We start from the raw sequence: 14859 nt of genomic DNA on the forward strand, positions 1-14859 counted from the left end.
AGGGAGAGGCGAGGGCAGCAGAGCCTCCCCCTCCGTGGAATCTCTCGTGGGGCGGCCACTCATGGGGGGCAATGGTAAATGATTTGTACAGTGTTGCTGGTGGTCTAGTGATCAGGATTTGGTGCTCTCACCGCCATGGCCCGGCTTTGATTCCCAATGAGGAAAATTGCATTTTCCCCCAAAAAAAATTTCCTCTTTTTTTCCCCCCCTCTAATGATACCAATAACAGGCCGTTTTGCAGCAAATTCAACCCTCGAAGCACACACAGCGATGGCAAACCGTTATTCTAAAAGCCAGTCAGCACCCTTGCTGCACAGCGCGTGGCCAGCCTGATCTCACTTCTTTTGAAGAATCACTGCTTTCATTGTCACGGATAATGCTGAGGGATGGCTTTAGCAGAACTGGGATATCACCATTGCTGTCCTAAGGTAATTTAGACCCGTGGGACTTTGCTCGCAGCAATTCCCATCATCTGCTGGTAGCTAAAGTACGTATATCCAAGTGTATACAACCATCTACTTGCAGCAAGAAGGGCCATGAAAGCCTATATTTCTCCAAGATCAAAAAAAATACTTACAGATTCTCACTAATGAACCACCAAGCCACAGCCCAGCCCCCCATCATCCTTTCCCGCAGAAAAAAACCAAACCCTGACACGACCAAAATCTGCTTTGTTCGGCCTTTACTGCAATGCAACGTTGATCATTTCATGCTTCACCTGGTGCATTGCTCGGGTCTTCTCAACCAGCTGACTGCACAGATCTTTTCAGCAATTGGGGTGGTTTGGTGTTTTAATTCCTCTCCCTTGGGCTTTAGCTCTTCTTTACCACCCATCCAAACCTCAAGGGAAAGATGATTTTTTTTTTCTTACTCTATGGCTCTCGAGATGGCGGGCATGTGCCTCCACATCCTCTTCGGTACCAAGCGCTGCATGGCAGCTTGCACGTGCACTTGGCAGATGAAGGGATCGCGGCTCTGCCTCCGCAGCCGCTCGGCCTCGTTGCACACCAGCGTGTAGATGTCCTTCATGAAGCTGGTCATCAGCCCCTTCGCATGGTGGGAGAAGAGCGAGCTGTCTCGCTTGATCTGGTTGAGCATCTTGGCATTGATGGAGTGGAAGGAGCCTTTCGAAGCTCTTCTCTTCTGCTTCTTCACGGGCTGCCGCTTCACCTGGCCCCGTTGCTTCCTCTGCTTGGCCGGAGGTCTCCTACCATGGATCTTCTGTCTCGTTCCCTTCTGGGATTTCCTTCCCTGCTGGGTCCTTCCCCTAGAAGATGCCATGGCTCAGCCTTGTCCCCGCACTGCTCAGACCGCAAATGCTACAAACACCCCCGACCTCCTCAATTTATACCCGTGAGCATGCAAATGAGGGGCAGCTCTGAGCCCTCCCATTGGCCAAGTGAACAATGCCCCCCCCCCAAGTTCACAATGGGTAGAATCCTGGCCAACATGGGTCACTATGGTCCCTCTTGGCCAGGGCAATCAGATGCGATGGGTACCTGCAAGGTTTGAAGACCTCCAGGACCCCTCATTGACCCCTCTGGGATGCTCACCTTCCCAATGGAAATCTTACAATCATAGAATCATTATGGGTGGAAGAGACCTCAAAGATCATCAAGTCCAACCCCCTAAAAACTAGCATTAAAAAAAGCGTCGTCCCAATCTCAAAAGTTTTGTTTCACAGTTGCACGACCGAGCCAAGTACATTCAACACGTGTCCTGGGAGTCTTCTGAGCAAGCAGGAAATGAATGACAAAAATCCTTTCAAAGAACCTATTTCCTCAACAGAAACTGCCTCTACACCTTAGACCTGTATCTGCCAGCTCGAACACTCATTATGGATAATTAGTTCGTTAACAAATACACCCAGATACACCCTGGCTTTGTCCCTCCCCATGCTTTACATACCTCATTTTTCATATTGATATGTAAATGCTAACACACGCACAGACCTCCTGTGTTCCTTTCACGTTCCTTTGTGTACCATCAAAAACACGGTTGACGTCCCACATCAACACCTACCTACTCTGATTCTGGAGGACCAAACCCTGACTTTTTTTCTTCTCCTTTTGTTAAAAAAACCCAACATTAAAACCAGAAGACAACTATTTGGAAGGAAATAATTGTCTCTTCTTCCTCTATCCAATGCTGGCTGATTCAATTTGGTTTTTAGCCCTCCCACTGACCTTCCCCAAGCTTCATGTCGTAATTGGTTTCAGGTAGCAACTTGGTTTCCAGTAATCTTCAGGGAAGCGGCAGACAAGAGCAGGAAGATGGGAGGAACTCCTTTTGCAATTGGTGTCATATATTGCTTACACTCGGACAATAAACCCTGTCATTTGACGTTGATCCTAAAGCAACTTGTTAGGGCATGCGTTAATCTAGCACTTATCAAAAGAAGGTGAAACAAACTGCTCTCCTTCCAAAATCTCCAGCCATCCTGGGAACATGCGTACGTGCTGGTTTCATCAGGTAATCCCCAAATCCCCAAGAAGTATCGTTGCTTCGTATGAAGACATAATACGTGTTGCTGAGTTTTCAGCATAGACAGCCACAGGTATCAGGAAAACGATCTGGTCATCACAAGCCAGTAAAAAAATCAGACACAAAACAAGGGGTTTTTTTGCAGAAAAATTAGGCCTTTGCCTTTTCCAGCTGTTAAATCTGAATCAAACTGGTGGATTCTCTGAAATGGAGACATGCTTTAGGACAAAATCCTCAAGAAAAACATGTGATCCTTCAGGTGGGTGGTGGTGGTTTGGTTTTTTGTTTGTTTTTGTTTTGTTTTTTTTTTTTTTTCTCAGAAGGAAGGTTTCCACAAAAGTTTGTCACCCAATTTTAATAAAGACAAAGGGGAAAGTGTGGACATCGTGTTGAAAGCTGGTGAACTGGATGCAAAGAATCAGTTCCTAATTTTGCCTTGATGCAGGTAGAGATATATCCTGGGATTAAACACATCAACATTTGGGAAGAGACTGACCCTATCAATGGCACAGCCAAGGTGATGTTAAAAGCACAACGAACTTCCTTGGCCATCCCAGCAGCAACACTGAGAATATGGTTTTGGGGAAGATTAGATTGCCCTAGGACTGGGCTATCTGCAGGAGCAGGCAGAGAAAAATGGGACCACAAAATCTCTGCCTTGCTATAGAAACACACCCACACTCCATCATCAAGCACATTGCTGGCTTCTTCCAGGAAGGTCCATTGAACATAGCACCACAAAACCCCAATACCTATGTCACAAGTCCACCAGAACCAAGAGATCCCATAAATGCAAATAGATTAGGTGGTTCCTACTGGGAAGCAAAGATTAAAACCCTGGTCATCAGCAGCTTCTGCAATTTGCAAGCACCATTCCCCAAAGACCAGAGTCACTCAGAGGGAACTTAATTTGTAATTTCCTGAGAGCATGACTTCATGGAAGGTGTAACACATGGGATGCTCACGCAATGCTCACAAGTCCCGACCTCGCCATGGTTCTGCAATCCACTCTTCTGAGGCATTATTTAAAGCATTAGACCAATGTAGCATCATGGATGGGCATCACTACCTGGTCTTTCCAAAGCCCCACGTCCCTTGCCTCGATTCTCTAAAACTCTGCTTAAACTTCGAGAGCTGGACTTGATGAGCCTTAGGTTTCCCTTCCACCTCAAGATATTTTATGCTTAAGGTAAAAACCCACCACATGGTTGAGACTTGAACGGGATAAATCGTGGCGATGAGGTTGGCTCCGCACGGGAGAGCTGGTGTAATCAAAGAACTAAAGGAAGCGGTACTAAAGAGACAGGAAAAAAATAAAAATAACACCAAAGCTACACTGGGCTTTCAGCCTCGCTGTCTGGATGGCCAGAAAAGACACCCAGATATCTAAAGACCAAACTTTTAATAGCGCAAGAGAATGAGTTTGTTTCTGCTTTGATGCACGTAGCTGTGGGCTCCAATGCAAGGAGAACTGAAAGCATTGCAGGAAAAAAAAAATATATATATGAAGAAGGATTTCAATAAGAAAGTAGTACTAAGAAGAGCCAGTCACTACTGAGTCTTGCAAAACCGCTGCCAGCAAAACGCTTTTCAGGGGAAGCCCCCTCGGTGGAGCTGGCGTCTGCCTCGGTGCTGAGATCACCCCTCAGGGTCCAGAAGTCTGGGAATTAGCAACACCAAGTGTCATTTCCTCAACCAAATCAGCAAATCATCTGATTAACTGGAAAAGACAATCTTTAGGCATCATGCAAGGGTTAGAAGGGACAAGAAAGTTTGGAGGGGAAGGGTAGTTTGTGGCGGGTTTATTATCTTTCTTTTTTAAATTTATTTTAGGAGCAGACCAGCCAAGGTGCCTACACAGAGTTGAGTACATCCACGCAGTGGGTAAGATGTGGTGAACCAGCCAAGGGATGGTTCCTCAGATTGACCCGCCAAAGCATTCTAAATCAAAGTCCTCCATTCTGGAAAAATGCTGGTACAATTCACCCAGTTTTTGCCATTTCAGTGAAGGCACCTGAGCTCTTGATCCCCTCTACGCTTACGGAGACAGGATCAAGCCAAGTTCGTGCAACACAACCTTCTCTGCCCTTGATGGAGAAGGGTGTGGTCAGCCTTACTGTATTCTGATAAATATAACGCTTCCTAAACTGGGACGTAGACTGATGGCTGGTGTCCAAAGCTGGTAATACCAGTGAGTAAAGAATATAAAAAAAAAACAACAGAGGAACTGACTACATGCTCAATTGTTGGTTCCCCTTCTTATGACAAATCACATTCTACTCTCTTCCGGGGTGTACTGATTGGCAGAATTTTTTGAACCACAACAGCTAGGTTGGGCTTTTTTTTTTTTTAAGGCAGGATATAAAATGAAAGCGCATCTCAGCAGAGGACTTGTCTTCCTACTGGAACGATGACTAGGATCGGTGAGTGATTCTCTCCTGAATCTTGAGCTCTTTTGCTGTTTGATTTTTTTTCCCCCCCCCTCCAATTTTCTTCCACCTTTGGTGCCCAGGTTTCATTTTTTTGTTTTTGTTTTTTTCTCTCCATCTGGTGGAACACCTGCCTTGTGTCACCTCCTGACAACACAACTACAAACCTCCCTTTCTTCAGCTAGGGTATTTCATGACCACCTGGAGCTCAACTTTGCAGCACTACGGACAGTGGGAGACCACCCTTGCAATTTTGGGGAGAGGGATATTCCAAGTTGTGCAGGGACAGATGGAAACACAGGCACAAGCTCAGAATCTCCAGGGATCTCCCTGGAGAACATCTCCTTGCATCAGGTTTGTGGTTTCTCCACATCTACCCACAACACAAGGTCTGATGGAAGATGGAGATCCATCAGACTTTTCCAAGAGCTGGTCCCGATGTATTTGCTCTCCTCCCATGGAAAGCCTGATCTCCAAAAAGGATCTCCCACATGGTCCATAGGTCTTTGGGGTTGCCACACTGGGTGAGATGAGGGCAGCGATACTGGATGCTGGCTCTACGCCACTATGAACCCCACATACACCAAAACCACAACTCAAGGCAGCATCCCAGGTCCTCAAGAAAGATCAGGGCAGCAGCAGCATCAGGTCAGGAAGGTTGACGCAGCTTTATCAACATGATATCTTTCTGCCACGCTTTGAAGAAGGCATATTAACAGGCTAATTGTAGCAGATGCTTTCTAATTATTTTTTTCTTTGCTGCCACAATCGATGTCTTCAGGAAGCTGCATTGGCTTTACAGGCTGTAGAAAGACCTGCTTTGAGGAGTTGGACTTGGATCTCTCAGAAAAATCACCTGCAGGATAACAGCTCCGAGGTTCATTCACTCAGATGCACTTTGGCCCAGGTTATCGGCAGGTCTGGGGCTGTTCCAGCAAAAGCGGTGATTCCCATGGGACTTCCCGGGAGTAAGAATTACCCAGGCAGTGGTTTCAAAAGCTTTTTTTCTCTTCTCATTTTCTTTCAAAGGAAACTGGCAGTATTTGGGGCAAAGAAAAGAAAACAAAAGTTGCCCTGTAGTCATTCTGAAGAAAGGAAACCAAAACTAGGAAAATCCCAGGGTGATTTCTGTTCACACTTCCTTCCCCCGTAACTGGGAATGTAACGTTGTCGTGTCTGTTTTGGTAGAACGGGTTATTCTGAACAGGCTGCAGTCTGCCTGCTGTTCCCTGTAGGTATCTCCATGCCCTACAGGGTATCTCAGCAACAAAATCGTTTTGAGTAGACAGAGAAGTCCCATCACCTAGGTTTCACCTATCTAATCTGTCCATCTTTCTACATAATATTGTCTCCATCTATTCTGTCCCTCTATGCAATAGTCTCCATCCAGTCTGTCCATCTTTCTCTGTAATATTGTTTCCTCTCTCCTCCTTTCTATCAACTGCATTAAAAATGCCATGGATTACTAAGGTATGGGACAGGGCAGTTGGGACAACAAGATTGCCTTAGCGTCATTCGCATGCAAAGAATTAATTACCGTTCTTCGTTACAGAGTCTTTTGAGCTTATGCAAAGGGGGTCAAACTTATTTTGGGAACTCAGGACAAGAGCTGCACAAACAGAACATGAATATGAAAAAAATCATCTATGAATTTGTTTCTCCTTTAAAAAAATATAAATCGCATTCACTGACACCGCTTGACATCTGGCTACCGCTCATGAGAGACCTGCTGATGCCATGGATTTCGTAATGATGCCAGTTGATTTGAAAACAGATTTGCTAGGTGTTGCTCTTTGGGGTTTGGTCACCAACGTACTTGGAGCCAATTTGTGCCATCGCCTCCCTCCTGGGCTGTCAGGAACGAACCAGCATGCCGATTACTGAGTGCCTTTGTTGCATTATTTTCTTCTCTTTTCTTCTCTCCCTAGTCCTCCTCCAAATACTCCTGCTCATAGGTCTCCTAAGTGCAAAGAGGTTTCCATGTTTCCCTGAATATTGCCTTCATGACAAAGACTATGAGGAACTGCTGAAGATTGTCAAAGATGGACTAGAACCTGCAACTCATCCAGCAAACGTGGTCATCATCGGTGCAGGGATCAGCGGGCTTACTGCAGCGAAGTTGCTCCGAGATGCCGGCCACACGGTAGGTACTTGCATGAGAGCCATGAGCGCCGCTGAGTCTTGTTTTCCTACGCTAAGGACTTTCCAGCCTGGAGACGAAGAAGGAAATGCAAGGGAGCAGACGGCGGTGGTGGAAGAAGGAAGGAAAAGCAATTGGGCTCCAGTAATTTAATCGATTTAGGCACGATTTTTAAAACCACAGGCAGGGACAGGAGGGGATAAGGGGAAGCTGTATGCAAAGCAGTCAGTTTAGATGCTCCCCAAATGAATGCAAGCAGCAAAGGTTGGAAAAAGCTGTCGTCTTTCTCTGTCCGTGAGGGGTTTTGAGATTTGGGCAGAGCTGCAGCTGCCTTAGAGTCAGCACTGCCACGAGTGAGAGGTTGGACTGGACCCCTCAAGAGGCACCTCCAGCCTCAACTTCCCCAATTCCCCAACTTATTGCCACTCGCAGCCCAACGATGACATTCGTTGCTGCAGATCAACCAGCACAAGACTCATGAGCCCTTCCAAATCCTGCCTTCTTAAGGCAGCATGTGGTCTGGGGGGGTTTCAAAACTGCATTGACCATCCTAAGGTGCTAGACAAAATTCAAACCCATGAGTTTCAAAGAAGGTTTCAAAGGCATGGAGGGACAGGTTGATATCTTTCTCTGGCTGTTTTCAAAACCCTGTTTTATCCTTCCAGCACAAGGAACATCTTAACCAAGACTAGGACCCTCTCACCAAAGAATAGGCGTTCAAACGTGACACAGAAGTTAGGAACTGAGAAACTTCCCTGTAGGTAGAAGGATCTTGGCCAATACAGATTAGTGTTTGGATCTACAGATTGTTCATTTGCCATCTGGAGGGAACCTGTCCCACCCTATGGGCCATAAATGCTGCCTGCCACAGTGCCTGTGAACTTGCTTTGTGGGTGGTTTGCTTAAAATAGTCATTGCCTGAACACCTGCAATCTCCACCCCACCCTTATTTTAGGTTACTATTCTGGAAACAAGCAATCGGGTCGGTGGGCGGATCAGGACATACCGACCAGAGGGACAGGACTGGTACGTGGAGCTGGGACCCATGCGCCTGCCAAGCAAGCACAGGTAAGGCGATGTCCTACTTCACAGCCATGATCTGATGAGGAACCAGCCCATTTTGAGGAGCAAAGCTGTGATTTGAGATGGAGCTGAGGACTTGGACCTGGGTGTAGGACAGCAGGAGGAAGGAGTTGTCTGCTCCATCTCTCCCCCAGAGCTTAGCATCTGCATAAAATGGACAAAAAGCACACGGTCATCTGCATTTGAGTTGGGAGAATGAAGGAAGACCTCTCATCTCAGTATCATGTCTATGCATGGTCAGACCTCTATTTTGGAAGTCACAACATCAGAAGATGGATGAATTCCCATCCGCTCCCATCCAACCTGGGCTCTGTGAGAAGGTAGGGTCAAACAAGGTTTAGTCATCAGCCAAAACACTATGGGAAGAGGCTGGAGGTGAGTCACCAACCACACCACACGCCAAGGAGAAGGATCAGAGCTGTAGGGAACATTCAACAAGGCTTTGCTCTTACTCCTGATCACATCCTTGTGCAACCAGGAGCTGGAGAGAACATAAACCAAAGGGCACCTTCCTCTGTAGCCTCATGGTCGCTGCACTGAGCTGGGAGTAGGCAGGACAACTTCAAACAACAAAAACTAGAGATGGCAGTGCCTTAAAGAGCCACAATTTCCACACACAAGCCAAAATAATAAGTGGCTACACCAACATAACTGGAAATTGTCCTTTTATGCTTCTAATGTTTTGGTGGCTCAGATTTTGGGGTTGGTGGTTTGCCAGCACTTGCCCTCATGGAGTCTCCTCTTTTCTAGGCTCGTCCGTGAATTCATTAGGCAATTTGACCTGAAGTTAAACCCATTCATCCAGACAGATGACAACACCTGGTACTTTGTGAACGGCACTCGGACAAGAGCTGAGGAAGTGAATAAAAACCCCAATATCCTAAACTACACAGTGAAACCGTCCGAGAGAGGCAAGAGTGCCAGCCAGCTTTATAGGGAATCACTAAACAAGGTATGTGCTCGCAGGGAAGGGATGTTACCTTCCAGCAACGTTGCTCATCTAAGAGACATGGAAGCTGAGCTGTGGTATAATGGGTTGAGGAAGACTCAACGATGGGTTGAGGAAGAGTAGGGTCCTTTCAGAAGAAGGAGAAAGGCTCATTCAGAAATGAGAGTTGTTGCTTGCAAAACCCTCTTTATACAGAAGACTTCCTTCCTCTGGAACAGATCCACCAAGACTTGGATGAAGCGAAAAAATGCCACACCAAGGCATAATTTCCCAAAACTTGAAGTCCAAGCAGCAGGATCCACTAGCTCTAGCTCAGCTCCAGGGGTTACCAAACCCCAAGACTGAATACCCTGGATGAATCCTAACAGAATTTAGGGCAACGCTTTGGGAAATGTGCTTTTTTCCCCTCATGAATATGTGTTTCCTCTCCAGGCTTTCAAGACGTTCCAGACTACAGACTGCAAGAAGTATCTAGCTAAATATGACTCCTTCTCCACCAAGGTAAAGGGCTGGGGCTTGAGAGTAAATTTAATTCCCCCTGCTGATTATTAACCTGCCATCCCTGCTTGGAGAGAGGATCGGAATCGTTCTGGTCCCTTCCTCTGTCAATGCTTTTGGATGCCTTTTCCCTAATCAATGCTGCCTTCTACCTAAAATAATGGAGCAAGCACGACTCCGATAGAGGAGTTAGAGCAGTCTCATCATTTGGAAATGCGTAAGAAGCAGTGGCAGTTGGAAATGCTCTGGAATTTCATCCAGATTAGCCATATTCCTCAATCATGGGTCTCAATCAGACATGAAGTATCAAGCACTGGGGGGGGGAAATTTACTGAGCAATCCACCGTATTTTCATGTGACCCGGCTGTCTCCAAGTGGGTGCACCAAGCCACAAATCCCTTATTCATCTCCAGAACTTCTGTCATGCTAAACCAGAGGAGACCTTGATCTCCTGCAAGAAGCTACAGAGCTGCATTAAAAAAAAATATTTTGGTCCAGGCTTTAAGCAGATCAGGACCAGGAATAAAGCAGCAGGGCATGACTTTTGGGTTGGGATGCAAAGGGCTTACATGCACTAACTGAGATAACAACACCAGGCTATGCCTTCTTCCTGGCTTTTCTAGGAGTATTTGATTAAAGTAGGAAACCTAAGCCGAGGAGCAGTCCAGATGATCGGTGACTTGTTGAACGAGGACTCTGGATTTTACCTGTCCTTCCTTGCCTCACTGTGGGATTTTGATATCTTCTCTAACGAGAGGTAAGATGACGTCTTTTATGGCAAACCCCATTTTGTGCTGGTCTGCAGCAATCCACCAGAAGAGGAAAGTTCAGTGGCATTGAGATGTCTGAAAGGGAATCACTCCTGACTCAACGGGCCACCAAGCTCCGGTAGCATCTCTAGAAGAGTTCAGGTTTTACAGTCCCTAAGCCCCCAATGTCCTTCCCTCACCCTCTACTACTTCTTCTTCCTTTCAGCTTTGATGAAATCACAGGGGGATTTGACCAACTGCCCAAAGCCTTCCACGAAGCATTGCCCAATGTCATCCAGTTCAATTGCACGGTGGAGAAAATCATGAGCAAGGGAAACAAAGTCCGTGTGTTTTACCGCGCTCCGGACACTCTGGCCCCAACCATCATAACTGCAGATTATGTCCTTGTCACCTCCTCCGCCAAGGCCACCAGGCACATCCAATTCCTGCCACCGCTCTCTCCTCCAAAGACCCATGCCCTGCGCTCCATCCACTATGCAAGTGCCTCCAAAATAGCCTTGGCTTGCACTGAGAAATTTTGGGAGAAGGATGGCATCCAAGGAGGACAGTCCATCACCGACCGCCCTTCCCGCTTCATCTACTACCCCAGCCACAACTTCCCCAGCGGGGTGGGCGTAATCCTGGCTTCCTACACCTGGAACGACGATGCTGAGTTTTTCCTGCCTCTCACAGATGAGAAGTACCTGGATGTGGTCCTCCAAGACCTGTCAGATATCCATCAAGTGAGCAAGGAGTACCTGCAGTACACCTGCGACCAGTACGTGATACAGAAATGGCAGCTGGACAAACACTCCCTGGGGGCATTTGCTGCCTTCACCCCTTACCAGTTTGTCGACTACTCGCAGGTTCTCTTCGAGCACGAGGGCAGGGTGCATTTTGCAGGAGAACACGCGGCTCAGCCTCATGCCTGGATCGACACCGCCATGAAATCGGCCATCAGGGCCGCCAGCAACATCCATCATGACAGCGGCGAAGCCCAGATGCTGAACAAGGAGGAGTGGGAGCAACCAGGGAGTTTCTTGCAGAAGGAGGATCTTTGAGCAGGACTCCTGGGTTGAGCTGGCTGGATGTCACCAGCACGGTTTGAAGGCACTTCTGGTGGTGTAAATCTCTTTCTTTCTGGGCAAAGTTGGCAGAAGGACATCAGCAGCTAAGGTGCTAAAGAAAATGCTGAAAGAGCACTGACTGTCTTCAGACAGGACTAGTAGCTACCTGGTTAAACACTTAATGAGGGTAGGAGGGAGTACTAAGAAAAGTAAAGTCTAAGTAGGTTTCACGACTCTAATATTACCCTGGCTCAGACACACTGCAGTAATTTCTAATTTATTTATGTACAATGTCCTTCAGGAAATCACTAAGATGGAATAAAGTCGGGTGTTTCTCAGTTCCTTGTGTCTGAGGTGCCTCCATCTCTCCGCAGAGAGAAGTGTCATCACATACAAATGGTCTCACCTCACTTCAGCCATTTAGAAACACTTCGTCCGTCAGCTGGCTCTTCCTCCCCTCCCAGAATTTGACAGAGAATTCATTACTTCAGAGTCATCCTCTCCTTTCATAGCCCAACACCACCACTCCTAATGCCCACAGGTACCAGTCAGAATGTGACCCTGATCTCCAACTTCCATGGTCTCTCCTACCCATCTCCCATCTAGCTGAGCTCAAAGCATGGCCAACGCCAAGTTAGAGAGAGATTTAACATCTTGAAAATAAAAAGCAAATGCAGAAGCAATATAGCCTGTGCACAGAGATGTTAATGGCTTTTACTGGAGTTTTTCCTCCCACCAATAACCCTTGTCCCAAATTTCACAATCTTGGGAACCCAATCCGTGCTGCAGGTGTCTTTTTAGAAGGATACTGATAAATAAGCCAAAGGGAAAACAAGACCAGTTGCCAGGTACACCACGCCAGACCTTCGCTGCAGTCACTTAGCTGCTTTGCATATAATTCATCTCTCTTCCCGTAAAACAAAAACCTGCTTCTCAACCTCCAGCTCCACATAGCTGGAGGGGAATGGCTCATTGTCTTCTCCAGCCCAAGAAACAGGGGTTCAGCTCTCACTAGAGGGAGCAGGGCCAGGAATGGTGGAAACCATCACATCCACAGAAGGATTGGAGCTAATGACACCCAGCAGATTTCCACCAGCTGTTGCAGAGACAAAGATTTGCACTAGCATAAACCATTTAAACACAGGTGATAATTAAATAAGTACAGAGTGATTAACATTAGCATATTAAGGGCTTGGCCAAGCGGCTCCCTGCAATGGGTTCAAATGATTTTTAAGGAGGCCCAGCCACCCTCAGTGAAGTTTTGACATGTAAAATTTCATGGCTAATCGTGATCAGGTTTCCTTTGTCTACTCAAGACTTTTAACAAATACCCATGCTTTACCACAATACGCAGCGCGGTGACCGGGGACCCAAGCCTGCTCTTCTGGCGTGATGCAAGACCACGCGTGTAAACTTGAATCAGGGCAAGGGAGGAGATACATCACGGCAGAAAATCGATCAAAAAGGCCACAATTACCTTCTTAAGCTTAGAACGGAGCCCATCTCAATGTGCGGCATCAGTTGCAGTGGGAAAAGCGCAGTGCAAAACTTGAAAGCGTTGAAAAACCAGAAAACAGAAGGATTTTACCCACACGCGTGATCACATTAGCTCTGACTTTGGCTTTCAGGTTTTAGAACTGCACATCGTTCCCAGCCCTTGCAGAACACCCCCTCCCTCCCCACAAACAAATTGTTTTAGCAAAGCAAATGCTTTCTTTAGCCTTTAAGCCCGCATCTTCATCCTACCTCAGACCTGCAGGCTCTTCGCTAGAGCAACGTCATATCGAGGCACAGCAAGGGCCGATGGCTACTGAAGGTCTGGGACCACCTCTCCCACAACCGGACAGCATCCCACCACCCACAGCTCCATCCCACAGGACCTGAACAGAAAGATGTTCCTCTACAGCAGCTTGCAAAAGGACCAGCTCCCCAAGACTGAGCTTAAATAAAACTCCCCGAGGCCCTGGGGAGGGTGGGGTTCACAGGTGGGGCTGCTCAGAGTAATTAAAGCTCATTAGCAGCATCTGCCTGCTCTGCAGGCATCGCTAATGATTTTGCAGGGAAGGTGGGGAAAGAAACAAACCAAAAAAAAAAGACCCTCCCACGTCCCTGGGTGGGCTCGAACCACCAACCTTTCGGTTAACAGCCGAACGCGCTAACCGATTGCGCCACAGAGACACGCCAAAAAGGCTGAAAATACAGAAAAATGACGCAAAGATCAAATGTCGTTAAGTTTTTCCAAAGTGAACTGGTGTTACCTGCTTTTAACACCCCCAACAGCTGTAAAAAAAAAAGTAATAAAGAAAGGGAATATGAGCTTGGTGCAAAGCTCAGCTTAATTTCAGCGGTGGCCTCAGGGAGAAAGGATGGGGACGGGGATGGGGAGGAGGAGAGTGGCCTGGTCGAAGGGACGGGGCTGGGGACGTGTGCCCTTTGCTGTTGAAACCCTGCGGGGTTTGCTTCGGAGCTGGCCCTTGGGGTGAGTCGGAACAGCGGGAACAAAATTAATAACAAGCATTTTAAGTGTTGCCCTAAAATGCCCCATCAGGACATCTAGCATCTTCTCTTTTTTTTCACCCTGGACGTTTAATTTTTGCATTTTCACATCAGCAATACCAGTTTGTGCTATAATTTGTAGAAGGATGGGTGGGAGAAGAGCTGGGAAGATACCCTGGGTGGAAAAAGAAAAGTAAATTCTCCTCTTTCCAGCCAGCTCCACACAAATCCTTTGCATGAGGCTCCTGGGGAGCTGCCTCGCTGATCCCTGCCGCTGATGGGCTCGGGGCTGGGAATGAAAAAAAGTCACCTTAAAAGAAAATGAAAAGCCTTGTGATGCTGAAGTAATTCATTAACAGTGATGTTTGGGTTTGTCATCATTAACGGTAGTAGTGGGGATGATTTCAGAAGCAAGTCTTGGAAACTGTGATGGTAGAAAAGCATATAAATCTCCCCAAAAAGGGCTCGTCCAGGATTTGAACCCAGAACCTCTTGCACCCAAAGCGAGAATCATACCCCTAGACCAATGAGCCAGGCAAAAATAATTTTTCTCTTCCTCACCTGCATCCGCTGCCCTCCCTACAGCGCTGCACATCGCCCCGCACCTTATAGCAGCATCCCACTGCAACGGGGAGCTCAGGGATCTCCCGTCTTCCATGGAGGGGAAACAAAAGCCAGACTCCTCTGACCTATTTTAGGGCAGTTTTGTTGCTTTCACAAACCACAGCTCCAACTTTTCACGGGGCCCGAAGGTGGGCTGGCAGCCGGGAAGGATTTGCTGGTGGGAGAAGGGATGAGGCTGCAGATCTGCATCTTGTTTGCGGGATGCTCCTGCAATTTCTTCCCCTCTGGGTCACACAAAATCTCCAATCCCAGCAGTAGCAGAGGCTATAAAAACATTATCCAGCCTCAGCTCCCCACGTAAAGCCCAGGAAACATTGCTTTTTCCCCATTGCCCGCTCCC

General features: G+C 47.2%; 1 protein-coding gene and 1 non-coding gene across 2 annotated transcripts; one reads left to right on the forward strand and one right to left on the reverse strand.

The window, feature by feature from the left end:
• The first annotated feature begins 6783 nt into the window (after positions 1 to 6783).
• Positions 6784 to 11393, forward strand: IL4I1 (interleukin 4 induced 1). The gene is made up of 6 exons (XM_009707588.1): positions 6784 to 7056; positions 8009 to 8121; positions 8887 to 9088; positions 9518 to 9586; positions 10207 to 10340; positions 10559 to 11393. The coding sequence occupies exons 1-6, from the start codon at positions 6784 to 6786 to the stop codon at positions 11391 to 11393; spliced, it is 1626 nt and encodes a 541-aa protein (XP_009705890.1).
• A 2110-nt stretch (positions 11394 to 13503) lies between these two features.
• TRNAN-GUU lies at positions 13504 to 13577 on the reverse strand. Its single transcript has one exon. It is a non-coding gene; the product is annotated as a tRNA-Asn (tRNA).
• Between the last annotated feature and the right edge of the window lie 1282 nt (positions 13578 to 14859).

The sequence above is a fragment of the Cariama cristata genome, unplaced genomic scaffold (genome assembly GCF_000690535.1).
Source record: "Cariama cristata isolate BGI_N322 unplaced genomic scaffold, ASM69053v1 scaffold20219, whole genome shotgun sequence".
Taxonomy (NCBI): domain Eukaryota; kingdom Metazoa; phylum Chordata; class Aves; order Cariamiformes; family Cariamidae; genus Cariama; species Cariama cristata.

Bases quoted from the DNA above. Each gene is read 5' to 3' on its own strand.
- IL4I1 (XM_009707588.1), top strand. From the start codon at position 6,784: ATGCCGATTACTGAGTGCCTTTGTTGCATTATTTTCTTCTCTTTTCTT. The intron at 7,057-8,008 runs GTAGGTACTTGC...CCCTTATTTTAG, and splicing joins TCCGAGATGCCGGCCACACG to GTTACTATTCTGGAAACAAG. The intron at 9,587-10,206 runs GTAAAGGGCTGG...TGGCTTTTCTAG, and splicing joins ATGACTCCTTCTCCACCAAG to GAGTATTTGATTAAAGTAGG.